The sequence below is a fragment of the Cygnus olor genome, chromosome 1, assembly GCF_009769625.2.
Source record: "Cygnus olor isolate bCygOlo1 chromosome 1, bCygOlo1.pri.v2, whole genome shotgun sequence".
NCBI classification, from domain to species: Eukaryota; Metazoa; Chordata; class Aves; order Anseriformes; family Anatidae; genus Cygnus; species Cygnus olor.
The window spans coordinates 205,104,678-205,123,258 of record NC_049169.1 but is presented as its reverse complement, the minus strand read 5'-3'; the positions used below and the strand labels follow the sequence as shown (position 1 = coordinate 205,123,258).

Below are 18,581 nucleotides of genomic sequence, written 5' to 3'. Positions count from 1 at the left end.
GTGGCCTGAGTGGCCACGGCTATTCCACTGCTGTAATCTGTGCTTCGTCAGGTTACACTACCTTTGATGAAATCTCACATTTCTTTGCCAATGAGCGTTACCTCTCTGTTTATGACTCATTGTCTTGCGGCAGGGAGCTGTGAATCTCATTCCTCTTCTTGAAACTCGCTGGAGCAGCACGGTCAGTCCCGGCGGGGCTGAGCACCCTCAGCTCCCATCTGGGGAGTCTCGGGGCATCGCAGGGGCCGTGCTGCCCCCTCATATACTTACCGGAGGCATCTCTCAGCCCTTCTTAGGGGCATGTGGCCGTGGAAAGCCTCCTGCAGGCTCTGAGGCTGAGAGCAAGGTGCAGATGCCGCTGTCACAGCTCACCGGGAGTTGAAACCCGCTCTGGCATTTCGGCATTCCCTCCTGCATCCCCGTGGGGACAGGTTTCTGACAGACCAAGGGGGCACCTTGCCTCAGCACTGCCGCCCTCACAGACAGAGGGGCTGGCAGAGAAGGGGACAAAAAATTTTAAAAAAAGGGGAAGAAAGGGGAAAAAAAGAAAGGGAGGGAGCTCCAGCCTTCAACGCACTTGAAGTTTCTGATCTCTGCCTAGGTACCAAGCTCGTCCCTCACCTCAGCCACCCAGCCACACAGCACGGACGCTTCCAACGCAGCACTTTGCATGCTTTACGAGCTGTTTTATTAACGTTTTACCCCCTTCCTCCCACACGATGCTATCATTTCAGCCAAAAAACCACCACCGAACCCCAGCCGACGGGCGAAGACGCGCGCCGGCCGCCCTCCAGCCCCGCGGGCGGCTGTCGGCCGAGAAAATCAAGTAGGTAGAGAGAAGTCACTCACCGTTGGCGGCGACACAGAGGTTTCCAGAGCCACTTTTAACTAAGAAGGAATTTGGGATAAACTCTTCCTCAGAGTCAGAGTCCGCGGCCGGCTGGGCCGCGCCGTTGCCCCGCAACCGCCCGGGGCCTTCATTGGCGGGCGGCGAGGGGGGGGGAGAAGGGGAGTGCTCGGGGGGGGTGGAGGAGGCGGACGAACAAGGCAAGGGGGGACCTGCGGGCCACAAACACACACAGACACAGAGAGAGAGAGAAAATGATAATAATAAAGGAAGTAAACGGGAAAGCACAGACACAGAGAGACGCACACGAACACAAAACTGTGGAAAAAAGTTGAGCGCGGGCACGAGGAGCGGCCTCCTGGTCCGCTGGAGGGCGGCCGACTCGTGTATCTGTCGCGCTGAGGGGACTGCTGCTGTACCTTGGTGTAACAGACCCTTAAAACTAATATCCATCATTTTTTAGGGTTTTGGGGTTCTGGTGGAAGACATGCTTCTCGCCACGAAGTGGGTGCTGCCAACATGGCTGTGTGTCGACACCAGGCTGCGTGGTTCTGAAGGGAAAGTTTTGCCTGATGTTTTATGAGGTAAATTTTTTCAGGTTTTACCTGAAAACAGTCAACTCTCCTTAGGGATTGTCTTTAAGCTTGCCTGTATAGAGTTTATAAGGCAAACAGACTGAAAACCACCTCAGGAGGGTGGAGGAGAGAGACGGGCATTGCTGCATGGCATCGAAGCATGTCAGCAAACCAGCACCCTGAGAAACTTAGTGCAGGTTCATTTTGTGGATTAAATCACTAGACATGCGGCAAATTAGGTTCTTAAATAACATTTTACATAAAGCTGCATCCGCCGAAGGACGAGCTTCTAGTGACTTGAAGGAAATTGGATCAGGTACGTGGAGATTAAGTAGATCCAATTTGAAAAAACATGCTGTAAGTAATTAGTGGTATCAGGGTCTTATTCCAATCAGATTTTGGATTTCCCAGATCGACTGGGAAATCAGAAACCCCAAGCTGGTGAAAAAACTATTGGGGAAATGTGGAGGTGAGATATTTGCAGTATATCAATAAAAACAGGGGGATATGAACACAGACATGTAATAGGTTAAAATACAGGACGATGCATTTAAACACAAGTATTTCCCCTTGATACATTTGATATGAAAACAATTATGATTAATTTCACACATTTTCCCATATACTGAAATGTTATCATGCAAAATCCATAAAAGAATAACAGCACAAAAAAACTAGCAAATGTAAAAAGAAGAAAAAAATCTGAAACAGCATATTTTGAACATAACATAGCACACAACATAGCCATGCAGTATTTTTGACTAAATACAACATGAATGCTTTAGAAAAGCAAACACAAACCCAAAACAATGAAGAGGGTTTAACATTTAAATCCCCCAAAGCTGGTTCTGCTAAGTTGCCTTTCACCTTGGTCATCCGTTTTTCTCCTGATAAGCCCTTGGGTGTTACCTCCCTGGCATATGCAGATCTTATAAAGTGAAAACTGTAGTCAGAGCAGAAATTGTGGTGTTGAGGGAAAAGCCTGGGACCTGGAGAGAACATGGGACGGTGCTCAGAGACATTCAAGTCACTGTGACTCCCCACAGAAGAAACCAGCCTTAGTAGAGAGCCTATACATTTTTTTATTTTTTATTTTTTATTTTTGCAGGTTGTGAGCCCTGTGTGTTTTGTTATGATCACCAGTGGAGTTCCCTGGCTCTCGTTCCTTCTGACAGCCTTCCAGACTGAGAAGTTCCTCCTTTAGGAACACTGTCTTTTAGGAATCTATAGCCCACTTCATACTCCCTGACCCTTCTTAAGGTACCAAGGCTGTCACCTTCCTGTTAACTATAGGTAGGAGCTGGAGAGAGACAGCAGAAAAAGGGACTATGTGCAAATTCTCCAGGGTACTGTGGAGATGCTTAATGGGTGAGAGCAGAAGAAAGCCCAACTATTAGGCTGTGAGTCACAATTCAGGCACCAGCAGTGCCTCAGCATCCTGTCTAGCTCCTCTCAGCCTTAGCTGTTTGCCTCTGAAACAGGGTGACAGCACACCCTTATGTTATAAAGGGGATTGCAGAAGGAAATTCCTGAAGAATCATCAGACATGGAAAGGAGGAAGTCTACAGAAATGCAGATAGCAAGAGACTACTGTCATGACCCCATGAAAAAGACAGGTGCCACTTGCAGTTCTGGGTTCAAGTAAATGAAGAGACTGATTTCTTTTGTGTGCTCCTTTGAGCAAGGCCATCTTCATACACAGGTGAGATCATATCATAATCCATCCCACACACCTCTGTTTTGCCATGTCACAAACCCTAACATGCAAACGGCTCTGGAGATACAGCTCTAGCTCTGACGTGCTCCTGAAGAAGCCAAGTCTACTCTGCATCATCCTCTTTGTTGCGATGGAGTTTTGATGAGCCCTGACATATTATAAAGTTTAAATCATGTCTTTGATTTGTTGTGCTGATGATATACACAGGCTCTGTGTAGTCAGAGCCTGCATTCTAGTGTGAAGATGAGTAAAATGGAAAGAAATTGCTCAACCTATGTCATCCTGTTGTCCTGTGCATTTCTTTGTAATTTGAGGACACATTTTTCCAGCCATTGAGAGACAACCTAGATTTTAAAAACTATTTCAAGCCTCTGACTCATTTACCCAAAGTCCAGTGAAAAAGCATAAAAAGGAAGCTAATGGTAAGACTAACTATGACCAAATAATAATAATAGTAATAATAATAATAATGTGGTAAATGAAAGGAGATCCCTAATGTTCTCCCTGTGTTTTTGTTAGATAGCATGCTTGGCATATCTGCGCATGAAACCTGTAGTCCAGACACAAAGACAAGCAACAGAATGAGCTGAATTTGGAACTGTAACCCTAAAAGCAAAATATTAGTACCTATCACATCAGAAACTGTCTGCCATTTCCACATGGCTGCATGTTGGGGTTTTGACATAGACTTTCCACCATGTCCCAACATTGTAATTTTGGCAATGAGAAAGGAAGGGCTGTACTGCTCTGAAGGGCACAGGTGCATACAACCATGTGCCCCAGAAAATTCCCTCTTGGACACACAATTTTGGGCTGGATGCAGCTGGAGATTTCACAAGCTTCTGGATGGAAGGTGTGGGCTGGTCAGCTGTGCTGACAGCATCCAGTTAAAATGAGGAAGAAGCAAAGCGATACCTTCTTTTTAAGCATGTCAGTAACTATGTTTGTAAGACAAGGGTGTCTTAAATTGTGGATCCTTTAAGAGAATTGCCTCCTTTCCTCTGCTTGGACAGAAAGCCAAAAATTAAATCTGACCTTTTCAGGAAAAATAAACCAAGAGAGAGACAAAAGATACAAGTCTGTATCCTTCGAAGAAAGTATCTCATTGAATTTACTGCAACTGCAGATCCAAGTAAAACAAGCAGGATTCGGCCCATAAACTTCCATTCCAGCTGCCAGAGCAAAATTTCTAATTGATTAGTACAAAATGAATTCACAGCAATACTGGGTTGCTATGGAACCTGAGCAAGTAGGCCAAGTCACTTTGCAGTATGTGCTGCCTCTCCTTCAAAAATACAAAACAGAAGGACTAGATAACACATTCATTACGCACACCCTTGCAATTTGGAAACTAACTCAGAGAAAAACAAAACGGATTCCAAGTATGGGCCCCTTGGCATCAATTTGTAACAACCCTGTATATCCGCTTGCAGTGAACAGTCGAAATTATGTTCTTTGGACTTGAGGCAGGAATAATATAAAAGTTCAACGTCTCTGTGTGAATGATACGTTGCTTGCCCAAATTCAGAGGCAAACAGAACATAAACTTCTATTTTATCTGTGTGCCAGTATTTCAGATGAAGATTAAAAATATCAGGGGAAGATATGTTACAGTCCCTTGTAGATTTATGAAAGTGCTTAGGAAACACAAACTTCGGAACTAGGTTAACACAAAGAATGCGTTTCTCAGCTTCACTACGGAACTCTGCAAATTTTAGGCAACCGCTTTAAATTTAGGGAAGAGACAGACCAGAGCAGACTCTAAATAGTTAGGGGAAAGTAAGACAAACAATAAACATGCCTTCAGTTTACGCTACACATTTGGCTGTAATATTTCAGAATACCGTGTGTTTCTAGAGTTGCTCTGTCATTTGCAGGTTTTGGCCTTCAGAGATCAAGAGCTGATTTAAAACGGGTGTATTCGTGCTCATGTGAACAGAAAGGCTGCCAGGAATACAGAACACTCAGGGAGATCGTTTTAAACGAAGGACAGTACATTGTTTCATAGACTATATTCTAAGGAATACACTCATATGTTTACAACTTGTCCCAAAAGGGTTAGAGAAGTGTGGATATACAAATGCTGACTTCTCATGGAACACGTATAACAAGGCAATGGGATTTAATAGTGGTCAGTATACCCAGAGTGGTATTATCTGCAATCAATAAATCGTTAATATCCACTTTTTTTTCCCCATAGTATCTTCTTCTATCAAGCTTCAACCAGGAATCTTGAAGAGCATTACAAGCACTGAGGATGTAAGCTTTGAAATACTGGGATTTGTAATCAGATAGGCTGATAAAATTGGATTGTCTGGGGGAGCAGGCTTGTACTTCTTACAGATAAGGAAACTGAGGCTCATAGAAGTGAAATAATTTGCTTCAAAATGCTGTTATTTCCTGTATCTGCACACTGTATCTCTAACCACTGAGAAAAAATCTGTTTGCAACACTGAAAATATTTAAAATCAGTGATTTCCACCACAAAGGAGAGATAGGGGAAGGCGGGCAGAAGTACTGTGGACACAATTAGCTCGGTGGGGCAACTACAGTAGTTATCAGGGAAGAACTTTTGCATTGTATCATATCGCTGGAAAAGCTGAGCTTTATACAACCTTAAAATAGGAGTGGTGCTGCTAAGCACAGAGACAATTCATGCACCATGACAAAAAAAAAAAAAAAGTACATCACAACACAGCTCTGGCCTTAAAAATGTGTGGCACTGGTATGCATTGAGAGTTCACGGGAAGGCTGTATAAATGCAGCGAAGTAGTGTGCTGACTGGGTTTATTATCCTGTCAAAAGAAAGAGTGTAAACAGATGCTCTTCTGTTTTTGTCTCCCCTTCTCCTCGCACAGTGGTTTTGAGTGATCCTTATTGACATCCAAACTAAATCTTATTGATCTATATTAAAACTGTAGCTAGTCTTGAGCTGGAGAAAACCAAGACCTGCTTACACAACGGAAACGCGTAGGTACCTCTGTCTGACAAAAGCAGTTAATTAATAAATAAATCTAAAACTCAGGCAATTTAATTTCATCCCGCACTGTATCCGATTCATTGAAGCCCCACCGGCATGAAGGAGAACTGCAGGGCTGAGGTCTTGGTGTGTGAAAGGTGGCAGGCATCGGGGCATCCCTGGCAGCACCTCTGAGATGGATTGCTGGCACAAGGGACAAGGTGCTCCGTGCCCCGCAGAACAGAAAACACGGTGATTTACTCCTGTAGTATTTCAGGGCTTTGGAGCTGAGGAGAGGAGCAGGAGAACATCTGCCACTTTGCTTTTCAGAGCGAGGGGAACATATTTAAAGACTAGCCCCTGATGATCACACGGTAAAAGACTGCTTTCTTAGCAGCCAGGAGCCAAGAATCCTTTAGAAGAAAGGATTTTCCTAAGGGACAAGCATCACTCATGCCTTTCTCATGGTAGCATATCACGCCTTTCCTGTGGACACCATAAAACACCGCTGGAAGAAGAGCAATCTGAACTAGCTGTCTGGCAAAATATGTCAGTGAATCATAGGAGTAAGAAATTGTTGTGCAGATTTATTGCCGTTCTTTAACAATAGGTGGTCACAACATTGTTAGCTCAATGGGGAATATATATCTTGTGTTTAGAATTGATTAAAAAAGCAGCCTTGGAAAATGACTCTTAGTTATTTATATTTCCTGAATTTCCACCTGCACTTATGTTTATTTTATTTAATTTAATTTTGTGTATTTGATTTATAGCTATGAAGCCAGAGGGGAAAATAAATGAAATAAAGGGGACAAATGAATATCATCTTAACAAGAAAAACCTGGGCAGCTGCCATGTCACCGAAATTAAGAAATGAGTAGTTGGGCCTTGAAAATGAGAAATAATCACATGCCCTGTATGAAGACTGGCATATTGGGAAAAAGGGCCATGCAAGGTTACGAAGAAATGAATAAATTCCCTTGGACTGAAATGGAGTATGAAGAACATATGTTATGCCTTGTGGGTGATTTGTGTTACCCTTCCCCAGTTGTGTTCTTTTTACTCCCTTTTGTGGTGAAGAGATGCAATAATTCTCTTTATCCATGTGCAAGGACAGGATAATTTCTGTCAAGGAGCTCACAAAGTCACCATCAGTGGGAACTCAGGAACATCCTTGTTCAGACAAGGCAGACCTTCCTCTGTGTGGAAAACATCTAGAATGTGAGAGGTGATGTGATGATGGGACGTATAAAAGCATCCCAACCATATGCCTGTGTTATCTGCCTCTGTCCCAGCCCAGATTATGGTCTGAGCATTCGGGCCTTTTGCAGTTATTCCCCAAACGAAGCATAAGGTGGAAAGGGACAAAAAATAGCCCAGACCTCAGATCTGCTTTCTGCCAGCTCCTGAGGTTATTAACCCAACCCAAAACAGCAGAAAACAATTATCCATTGAGCAAGATGGAGAGGAGCAGGGAGGAAATTGTTCCCTTCTGAAATGCAGTTCCTTGGGGGCTTGAGGTGCTCTGGAGCAGCACAGCAGCACTTATAATTTTTTGCCAACACAAGAAAATAATACAGCAGATTTTCAGAAAATTACATGGGCAATTGCCTGAGCCGGATACTCAGCCTGCTCATTTGTAGGCACAACAGTAGAAACAGATTGTGTAAGTTAGCTACACAATTTTCTGAATATCAGACTCCAAGGCTGAGATTGTGCTGTTATTCAAAAGCAAAAACAGGTAATTTAATTTCCAAATATATGGGAGAACACTTGTATCTCTTTCAAAATCAAAGAAATATGGATCAGGAAAGAGACTCTCTTCTGATAGTGCCAGCATAAACAATCCTAATCACCGTGGAATATTTATATCGCTCCCCGTGAAATATTTACGCAAGTAGTTCACATCATCTGAAGTTTTAAGGAAAGCACAAGCCCCTAATTATGGATCACCATTACAAAAGCTCATGCAGCTTTACTCAAACTCAACTTGTAAAAGAATAATGTAATCGGTAGGAAGGCTGATGAGCTGCCCGTGAAATGGCCTCTCTCAATCTGACGCTAATGCTCTATCTGATCCAAAACACCCCATATAAAGTATAAAGTTCTCTGCGGAAGATTACATGCAAATCTCCTAAAAGGTCCATTTTCCTATATTTGAGCACCAAACGGTGGGCTTTGTAGAAATTGCTTTCCCTAAGCTTTATGCTGACAAAGAGGTTTATACTGCCTTGCAAAACTGTTCGTGATAAGCTTGGCCAAGGCAAAGCACCCTTTCTTAGTCCTTTTAGCCTAGCAGGGAAGAGTTAATATACACGGGCCATTGCAAGACTTTTTCACCTGCCTCAGGGAATAACATTTATGCAATTATTTTGCAGGGTGGTCTTATAGGCAAAAGACCCAAACATGCAAAAGTTCAGCTCATGATCAGTGCCGTGCTTCGGGACCTGCCCAGCAAACCCTGTCTGCAGGTTCCGTTGGACTGTCTTATTTCTCTTCATTGATTAGACAAGGAGCATTGGGTGATCCTAACTCAGATGCCGACGTGAAAATGGCATGAACCCTGGGCTTAATGTCTGGAACCTGCCTGAAGATAAGGCAATCTCACCGAGACATTTTTGCCAGCGATGTTTTGGGTTGCTCCGTAATACCTGAGGGCACAGACTGAGCCTTCCTAGCTCATAGACAAAAGTGCTGTATCGAAGCGATGGAAGATGCTTCAACCCACAGGAACCTAGAGATGAAAGTTGGAGTGAAGGAGAACTTTGAAGCCCTGATGTTTTATGCTTCTCTTGGAAAGAAACGCAGTCTGTATGAGTAAATACAGTCCGAAGAAAACATGAGGTTGCAGATCTCTGGAGCATGACAAAGGGGTACCAAAGTTATACTGCAGTGAGGATCCAAGTCATCTAGCCATAAACTCTCTGGGGATGAAATTTCAGATGAGAGGAATGTGGCCTGAATAAAGAGATCATTACCTGTTCCTATTTTGGTTACAAATAGTGTTGGCTATGGATTTCTGTGCTACATTAAAACTGATGAACTTGCTTAGCCTCTTATCTTTCTTGGGACAATTTCCTCCTGATCCTACTTTTTATCCCCATTAGGGTTGGATGCTTCCATCTCTAAAATTGTATGGAGGTTGTTTTGTAGTGACTGCTGTTTGCTGTTTTCTAGCCAATATCCCTTAATCTGGGAAGATCTTTTTTTTTTTTTCTTTTTTTTCCTTTTTTTTTTTTTCTCCAGTGAACGATTTCAAACAAAGCCAACTGTCTCCCTTCAACATCTACGCGTCATGGTTCAGAAGATCATTCTCTGTCTTCAGCTAAGAAGAGAGATCAAGGCAACTTAGTGCCAAAAGACTCTTCTCAGATGGACTCTCTGAAGGGATCTGATTAAGAAGAAAGGCTATTTTCCGTAGCAGTTTCCTTCTGTGAGCTAGCCCTGTGGCCCTGGAGTTGAAAACAGAAGGGTAAGCCACCAAAAAAGTGTGAGGTTGCTGCAGAAGAGGAGGCAGGATAGCTGTACCGGAGTGATGCTGAGCCTGCTGAGTTAATGTGTTGAACAGCAGAAGAATTTGGGCATGGTACTAAGCTAAAGGAGTGCACCTTGTGCCAGCACCTGTGCACAGCGCTGTACCGTGGGTGTGACAGCTTGTGGGACCCCTAAATGTCTCTCTGCACCTCATGCTGCTCTGGGAAAGCACTTGAATCCTGCACATACCCTGTGACTGGCACAGAGCGGTACAAGATCAGACCCATCCTGCATCTTCCAGAGTCACGTGGGACATTTCTGGCTATTTATTCTGCAGGCTTTTTGAGGCACAAGATGCTTCTCCTTGTGTGCTCGCAAAGCCAGCAGAACAGCAGGACCTAGGTCTTGTGTTGGGCCATCGGGTGTTCTTGCAATGCCACTTGTAAGAGTAGGGAAGTTTTTTGCGCTTGGGTATCACAGAATCACAGAATCACTGAGGTTGGAAGGGACCTCTGGGGACCATATTGTCCAACCTCCCTGCTCAGACAGAGTCCCCTGGAGCACATTACCCAGGACTGTGTCTGGACAAGTTCTTAACTCCTTTCTTTTCTCCTGCAGGATTGACAAACCAGTCTACAAACCAATTTAATGCGCTCAGGTGATCCCAAACAGATCCCAAAACAAAGTTTAGTTGAAAATTGTAGACTTACAGAGCGTCTGCTGGTGTAAGGCAGCTGCGGGTCCCTGTGGTGCCAGCCCTGCTCCAGCAGGGCCACCCCGAGCAGGGGGCCCAGCCCCACGTCCAGACGGCTGCTGGAGATCCCCAAGGAGGAGCCCCCAGCCCCTCTCTGGGCAGCCTGTGCCAGGGCTCCGGCACCCGCCCAGCCCAGAAGTTTCTGCCCATGCTCAGGCAGAACCTCCTGTGTTGCCATTTGTACTCATTGCCTTGTGTCCTAGCGCTGGGCTGTACCTGTAATTATCATGGCAGAGAGCTGTTCACAATGTTCTGCACGCGCTGAGAGGCAGAGAGAGTCCCTGTGCTGCAGGACAAGTGCTGTGCTTCCACAGAGGTCAAAGTGAAGACCACACACTTACTGAAAAAGCTGCAAAGAAGATATGCAGTCCTCACTGCTGTAATCTGAAGTTCCTCCACATAAACCTGCACTTCAGGATCCTCTTCCAAGAAAACTTCCTGAATTCTTGCTAAGGCAAAGAATTTTTTATTCTTTCTGCTTTAATAGTAGCTCCTGGTGATGCTCCTGAGAAAGACTGCCAATCAGTAGTATTGCCCAAGAAGGTAATACAGGAATATGATGCTATTAAGCCAGGAGGAAAAAAAAAAAAAAAAAAAGTATTGGACCAAAAATTCTGTTTTTCATTAGGTTCATTTCAGGCCTAGAACAACATTAGTAGCTAAAGAGCACTCTCAAGAAAAAAAGGAAGAAATCGGTAGAGGCAAAGTTTCAGGTTATTATATGGAATTTCAAGTCCTAAAAAAAGGAACTATTATTTTTTCCTCCATGTTTTAGCAGCCAACAAGCCAACTTGCAAATGCAATAGCAAGAATTCAGAAAATTTCAGAGACATCACTGATGTTACTGTTTTTTTTTTCCTCCAAAGCCTCACTTAAGATCTTTGAAGCCACAATCTGAATACCTTAATTATTGCTTTACTGACTTCTGCCCCATAAGAAAAAATATTCACCTTGAGTTTTTTTCAGTTCCCTGCTCAGTAAAAAAAAAAAAAAAAATGAAATTCTTCAACGCATTGTACAAAGAAAGGTCTCCTGTAAGAGATTTCCTGGACAGAGGGAAGGTAATTATAATTCAACACATGTACAAGGCACATGAGGATTATCTGCAAAAAAAATCCCAGTAGTTCGGAGAAGGATTCACAGCAGTGTGGGCTGTATGCAGGAGGGCAAGATGCATGGTCTTGTTCATTGAACAGCCTCTCCATCTCTCATCCCCCGCCTCTGTTTGGGTAAAGGAGCTAGTTATCTTCGAAAAAAGAATGCATTTTAGAAAAATGAGGGCATTTTTAAAAATGAGCTTCATGCTTGAAAGGGTGGCACCTGAACCCATGTAAGGATGTGCTACAGGCTTTGCCATGATGGAGCAAACTCCTACTCCAGCTGATTTACCATCCGTTCCCCATCCCTGGCTGACTCCAGCCATGCACCCCTCCCCTAAAACTCTTAATTGCATCCTATACTGTAGGGGAAAACGTCTTCCTCATACTACATAGTAATCAAAGTTAGGCAATAAAGAAAGATGACTTGTAGCCCTTATTTTTTTTCTGACTACTGAAACTACATGCTAGGCATATTCCAACTCTCATAGGCGATTCTTTTCCTGAGTTTAAGGAGTTTCTGCCAAAACTAACACGGAATGGGTACTTTCACATACTAGCTCTAAAATAATTCCTGCTTTCCTTTGTAAATGTAATGGTTTTGATCTTATCCCATGATAAAATGTGAACAGGAGCAGGGAACCATGCTTGTTTTGGATGATCGGAAGCCCTGGCTGGTTAGCTTGTCCATCTCTGAGGGTTGTTGAGGTGGTTATTCACTATGGCATAGAAATCCCTTATATTCCGAGTCTAACTTTAAATTCCTGACCAATTAGGCTGGGCAGCCTGTTCCTGAGTCTTACAGGTCTAACACCACGCACTCCCAGCTACTGCACTGACACCCTTCAGTAGGCTGCCGAGCTGACTCAGGAACATAGCGGTCTCCTTTCTCTCTAATTTGGATCACAGAATCATGGAATCATCAAGGTTGGAAAAGCCCTCCAAGATCGTCTGGTCCAACCATCCCCCTACCACCACTGTCACCCACCAAACCATGTCCCCAAGCACCACGTCCAGCCTTTCCTTGAACGCCCCCAGGGACGGGGACTCCACCACCTCCCTGGGCAGCCTATTCCAATGCCTGACCACTCTTTTTTTTTTTTTTCCCTGCACTCTTAAATTTTCACTGGGCAGATCCTGCATGCACACAGAAGAGGCTCTTTTCCCTCTGCTAGATATTTTTTTTCAAGTGATGCTTTTCATTTGGAAAAAAAAAATAAAGAAACAACAGGTTAATCTAAAGCCCAGTTTTTCACAAGGCTGTACTTTAAATCTTCTGGGAGAATTACATGCAAAAAATCTTGTACGTCTGCAGCTTCCCAGCAGTATTTTATTACAGTATTTTCTTGTCCTACATACAGAAAAGTACAGTAGCTGTATTATTTCTCTGGTTTCTTCAGCTTACAGCATACTTCCTTCCTGATGTCATATCCTGTATAGTGATCCTATTATCAAAAATAATAGTATAAACTCAGCTCCTACTTCAACTCTTAAAACGTCCATTTATCACAGCCTTATAAAAATGCTTGGAAAATGTATTTGCCAATGCATTTCACTGAATCACCTGGAAAAAAATCAAAGGCTGACTGTAAAGAAGTGCTAAAAGATGATCTGGAAAAATTTAAGCAAGAATAACAGCTATTGCTTATCAGCAAGAAGCAAAAAAAAAAAGATAAAATAAGCAGGGTAGTGTTTTTTTTCTTTTTGTTCCAGGATAATTATCCAGACCTCCAATTTCCTCACTTAATGTATTTATTTAGGCACTGTAATTAAGCCAGTAATTGCTCAGTATCCTCTAAGAACTGACCTTGATGTGTATAACAAACTGATGTTATGATGGGAAAGAATAACTAAAATGAACTTGAAAAGTCCTGAAGTGGCAAAAGCTTTTCCCTTTCACATGCAAAGTATGAAAAGCAAAATTTAGATGGCTTTTCCCCATAGACTGGAATTCTCCAATTTACTTGGGTTCACATGTCCCAAATTTCCCCAGATTCATTAAGCTCAGAGGTTCGATGTGATGGAGTCTGCCTAAAAGTCACAATTTGCAGACCTCGGTCCTTAGAGCAAAGCACCAAAATTCACTTTTCTTTACTTAAAGTGAAAAGTTGAAGTCATTGAGTGTGGAGGCCCTGACACGACGTAGATCAGGAGGAGTTTGGGGTATGTTGGAACTTAATTTTTCATAGGTGGAAGAGAACCCAGAGTTCATGGTTCAGACATCAAGTGGGTTTTGTTGTGTGCCTGTTTATGTAAGCAAATAAACAATTAAAATTATGTTTTAGAGCCAACGCTTAAAATTGTTAACACAAAATCATAAATATTGGTTGTTTTCAGTTACATTTTAAATGGTCAACTGTCACCCGCACACAGTCTTTGCCAAAAAAAAAAAAAAAAAAAAAAAGAATGTGTTGTATTTTGTTGTTGTTGTTATTGGCTGAAAAAAGCTGCTGTCTAGCCCCATCCCTTTGGGCATAAACTAACCCACGACACCCTCATGGGGCATCTGCAACACACATTTGGAGTCGTTTAAGAACAACGAAGGGTCATTGCTCCCTGTCATAGGCCCAGGGTACCCAGAAGCTTCAATAAAACTCCTTTTTACATTTAGGATTCTAGCAACGGACTGGTAAAGGTGCTATTGACAAACTGGTTTGTATCTGAAGGTTCCCCAGATTACAGGTTCTCAGGGCTATTTAGCAGCAGCTCTGGTTGGACCTCTGCTGCTGCACAGTAACTATGCTGTCTTCCATTTTTCCTTTACTTCTACCTTTTTCTTTACATTTTCTTTTATGCCGAAGCTGATGCAAAGATGAATGTGGAAAAGGCGCGACACTGCCTTTTTGTTATATGCTTGTGATTTTTATTATGCCCATCCCCGAGGCAGCGAACCCAGCACCTGGCCCTGCTCGGGTGTTCTGGCCTTCCTGTCAATGGAGGCGGAGGTGCTGGGGTCTGGGAGCAATAGAGCTACTTCATGAGCAAAGTGGTCATTCCGGTGTGAACATTAAAAGTCCTGACACACACCTGAAAAAGGGCTCTGGTAGCCATTATTCCATCCCATTTACCCTGCAAAAATATATGCACCCGTACAAGCTCTGTTAGAAACTCCGAGCAATTTCTCTAAACTCGCACTTAGCTGTGAAGTCTGCTGCTTCTATTACGGATTTGAAGAAAGCTTGCCTACTTTTTTTCTGAGTATATTACTTGTAATAAAAGATACTACCTGTGCCTACAAGTGTTTTCTTGACTAACTCCTCGGATTATCACACCTACAAAAATATGCCACTAGGCTGATATTTCAGGATCTCAAATGGCATACAGATGCTTGCTGGCTCACTTTGAGAAATAGTTTTCTACAACTAAATTGATTTTATAACTGTATTAGTAACAGTTATAATCATTTAAAGCTCTTCAGGTAGTAAAACACCAAAGAGATTTCTCCACATCCTCCTTTTTTGGAGACGAACACTCACTCACCTCCACTAATAAAAGGATGTGAGAACCTGATGTGGATGACATGAAATAACCCTATTATTTAAAATATAAGAAAATCTAACACAGGTCTTAGAGAGCACAGATAAAAAGAGAAGGTCAATAACTCAGATGTGCCCATGTGTGGAAGATCTCTGCTTAGTACACAGATTTAGTTTTTGACTTTAGCACTGTATCAATGAAGTCAACCACATAAGCGTACAAAGGCAGTCAACGGAAGCAAAGGACATTTAGAATCATAGAATCCTAGAATTATTACAGATGGAAAGCTGACTCAGGAACATAGCAGTCTCCTTTCTCTCTAATTTGGATCATAGAATCACAGAATCATCAAGGTTGGAAAAGCCCTCCAAGATCATCTGGTCCAACCATCCCCCTACCACCAATGTCACCCACTAAACCATGTCCCTAAGCACCACGTCCAGCCTTGCCTTGAACACCCCCAGGGATGGGGACTCCACCACCTCGCTGGGCAACCCATCCCAATGCCTGACCGCTCTTTCTGAGAAGAAATGTCTCCTCATTTCCAACCTGAACCTCCCCTGGCACAACTTGAGGCCATTCCCTCTGGTCCTATCACTGGTTACCTGTGAGAAGAGGCCGACCCCCAGCTCCCCACAACTCCCTTTCAGGCAGTTGCAGAGAGCAATAAGGTCTGCCCTGAGCCTCCTCTTCCCCAGCCCAAACCCCCCCAGTTCCCTCAGCCGCTCCTCACAGGACTTGTGTCCCAGGCCCCTCACCAGCTTTGGGGCCCTTCTCTGGACACGCTCCAGGGCCTCGATGTCCTTCTGGTGGTGAGGGGCCCAAAGCTGAACCCAGCACTCGAGGTGCGGCCTCACCAGAGCAGAGCACAGGGGGATGATCACCTCCCTGGCCCTGCTGGCTGCACTATTTTTTCCTGACACAGGCCAGGATGCTGTTGGCCTTCTTGGCCACCTGGGCACACTGCTGGCTCGTGTTCAGACCTCTCTGAACAAGTGGAGGACTGAAGGCTGGAAACACAAAGGCCACAGTGGCAGAAGAAGTTAAGTCAGTGCTGTGATCGGTGTGGGGAAGTCCACCAAGAGCTGCCAGCGAAAGCTCAGAGAATATGGGATGAAAAGGTGAGAGAGTTTTATATGGCATTGCAGAATGTGATGTACAGAAAGGGCATTAACTTGGTGATGAACTTGACCATTGGACTTATGGTATGGGAAGGTTTAGCATCTGCAAATGATTTTCTGTCTGGTTTATTCAGGAAAACATTTGCATGTTCAGAAAATCACGGGGAAACAACCTTCAGCTGCTGCGACTTGTGAGCTAACTCAGGTGACAGAGGAGAGATTGGCCTGTGGCTGAAAATCTCCACAGCAACAGGCATATCTGCTCCTTTTATAATGCTTCTTCCGAAGTGGAAGGGGCAGCGTTTTATTCAGAGAAAGCAGTTGTGTCTGGTTACCCAGTAATATTAGTGTAAGGCTCAAACGGGCAGGGATTTTGCATACCCGTGAAAACAGCTCTTTAAGTCCTTAACTTCTGCAGTTCCTCAGGAAATAGGCATATTTAAAATAATTTCAAACCTGCATTGTAAGAATTACTGCTGATTTTTGTGAAATAAAAACAATTCAAAGTCCGTTTTTGGTGTGGGTAGAGGCCAGTTGGAGGAAGAAGAAAGGTTTTACGATGTATGCCATTCTCTTTCCTTATTTGCTGTTGCTATGATGCTGTGAAGTCATCCAAGAGATGGATCAATGAATATCTTCTTTAAACTTCTCATTTTATCCTTCCCAGTGGGACAAGGTGGCTGCTAAACCATGTAATGGAAAACTGGACTGGAAGAGTGATTTCTGAACCCATCACTGATGGGACTGGAATTATAGTTCTTAGAGCAGCGCTTCTCAACCCATTACGTTTTCCCAATCTCATTTGTTCATTAATTCACTGATCTTTTTCAGCATGGCCGATACCAAAATCCATACAGCAATGATCCATCTAGCAAACTGCACATTGCTGTAGAGGCAGGAATTACTCCCTTTAGATCCCTGCCAGGTGATAAGCACATGCCCTTGAGCAAGAGGGTATTTTTTTTTTGCAAATCCCTGCTGCATCATGCAAATCTCTAGAACTGATTGGAACGTTTTATGAATACCAGTGGCTTCTTGAGCCACCTGTTCACCAGGGCCTTGGGAGTCACTGGAAAAAACTCAGAAATGGATTTTCCAAAGCTGTCCCAGCCTTGGAAACAATGCTTAGGGTTTGCACGTTGTGTTGTATCTGACAAACTCTTTGACAGAAGAAAATGTGCATCCTGGAGGATGGAACGGGTGGGCAGTAAAGCTTCCAGGCCAAAATCTTGCAACAGGTTGGATAAAAGGACATGTATCCCTTGGGCTAAGTCCACTGAATCATTCTGTTTGCTTAAGGAACTTTTAGTAGCAGCGTGTTATGAGAAAGAGTGGAATCATAACTGAAAAGAAACCAAATGAAACCAATCTGCCCCCCACACCTGGGTGTTTAATGGGAATCTGAAATGAATAAATGTGTTTTGTGAAAGGTCTGTTTTAATAAAATCTGTCTTCAGCACAAAAGGGAATAGAAGTAAGAGTGAAATGAACACTAATAACACCAGCTTATCGGCTATTCTATGAAATCCTATTTATAAGCCCATGGATGCTAATTAACTGTCTTGCAACGTCAGACTGAATTGCACATTATTCCCAAATGAAAGAGAATGGAAAGTGTTAAAGAAGACACCACACTGATTAATGTCTAAGCCAGGTGTTTTGTGTACCCAGACTCTTCCTGCCTGACAACTTTTTCCCATTATTTTCCTTTTCTATATAAGGCCCCTGTGAACTCTCCCAACAGCGATTTTTGTCCTTTCTTAAACGACCACAACTTGGCAATAGCATCGTGAGCCTCTAAGATCATCCCAGAGCCTGAACTCGCCAGAAATCAAGCAGAAGCAACTATGAATAATAAAGTGGAATGAGTGCATTTATGATTGACCTTTGAGAAAAGATATTATCTGGCAACAGTGGGAGAAAATTCCTGGCCTTTCTGAAAAGACTTGCAGGCAGAAAAGTTCACCATGTGAAATACATAGGTATATATAAGCGGCCTGACAGAAATGCGTGGCTACCATGTGAAGTCGATGGCGTAGGCTTAGAAATGGGACATTTGGGAGGAGATGGGGGCACACATAGCTGCCTGCAGACAGGTCAGCTCTGGAAGTGAAAAAGCCACGTGGATACGAATGGGCTGAGCCACCTTCCCATGGTGTCCCCAGGATGCAGAGCTCCCCAAAGGGCTCGCTAGCACAGACCTATGCCACCCCAAAACACTGATGCTCTGGGGCCTGTTGCATGATACATAAAAATCCTTAGGGTTTTCGTCTCTCCAAAGAAGCAGGAACCAAGCTGAGATGCAGATCCGTCAAGGTGTGCCTATGGACACGATCAGGGCTCGGGAGGGATTTATGAAATTAAGTGGATTTCTCAAATTCTCGGTTCGAGGTCCACCACTGACCAGCAGTGTGAGCATCTGAGCTCTGCTTGCCACGTCCAAAGTGCGCATCGTGCCTCGATGGAGCTGATTACCTGGGGTCATTTTCCACACGGACCAATCTTACTGATTTTAATTGAATTACTGATAATATAAGGCATATGTAATGAGAGATGGGGA

The 18,581-nt window shown here is 43.6% G+C and overlaps 1 protein-coding gene across 12 annotated transcripts in view; it reads right to left on the bottom strand.

Moving 5' to 3' along the window:
• TENM4 (teneurin transmembrane protein 4) overlaps window positions 1–18,581 on the bottom strand; it is an 879,437-nt gene that overhangs the window by 256,255 nt on the left and 604,601 nt on the right. For 11 of the 12 annotated variants that reach the window (XM_040544436.1, XM_040544433.1, XM_040544442.1 and 8 more), the window contains one exon: window positions 850–1,059. The exons of the other annotated variant lie outside the window; for it this stretch is intronic. In XM_040544436.1, coding sequence (XP_040400370.1) covers window positions 850–1,059 — 210 coding nt within the window. The remainder of the gene's footprint in view (window positions 1–849; window positions 1,060–18,581) is intronic. 12 annotated transcript variants of the gene reach the window in all.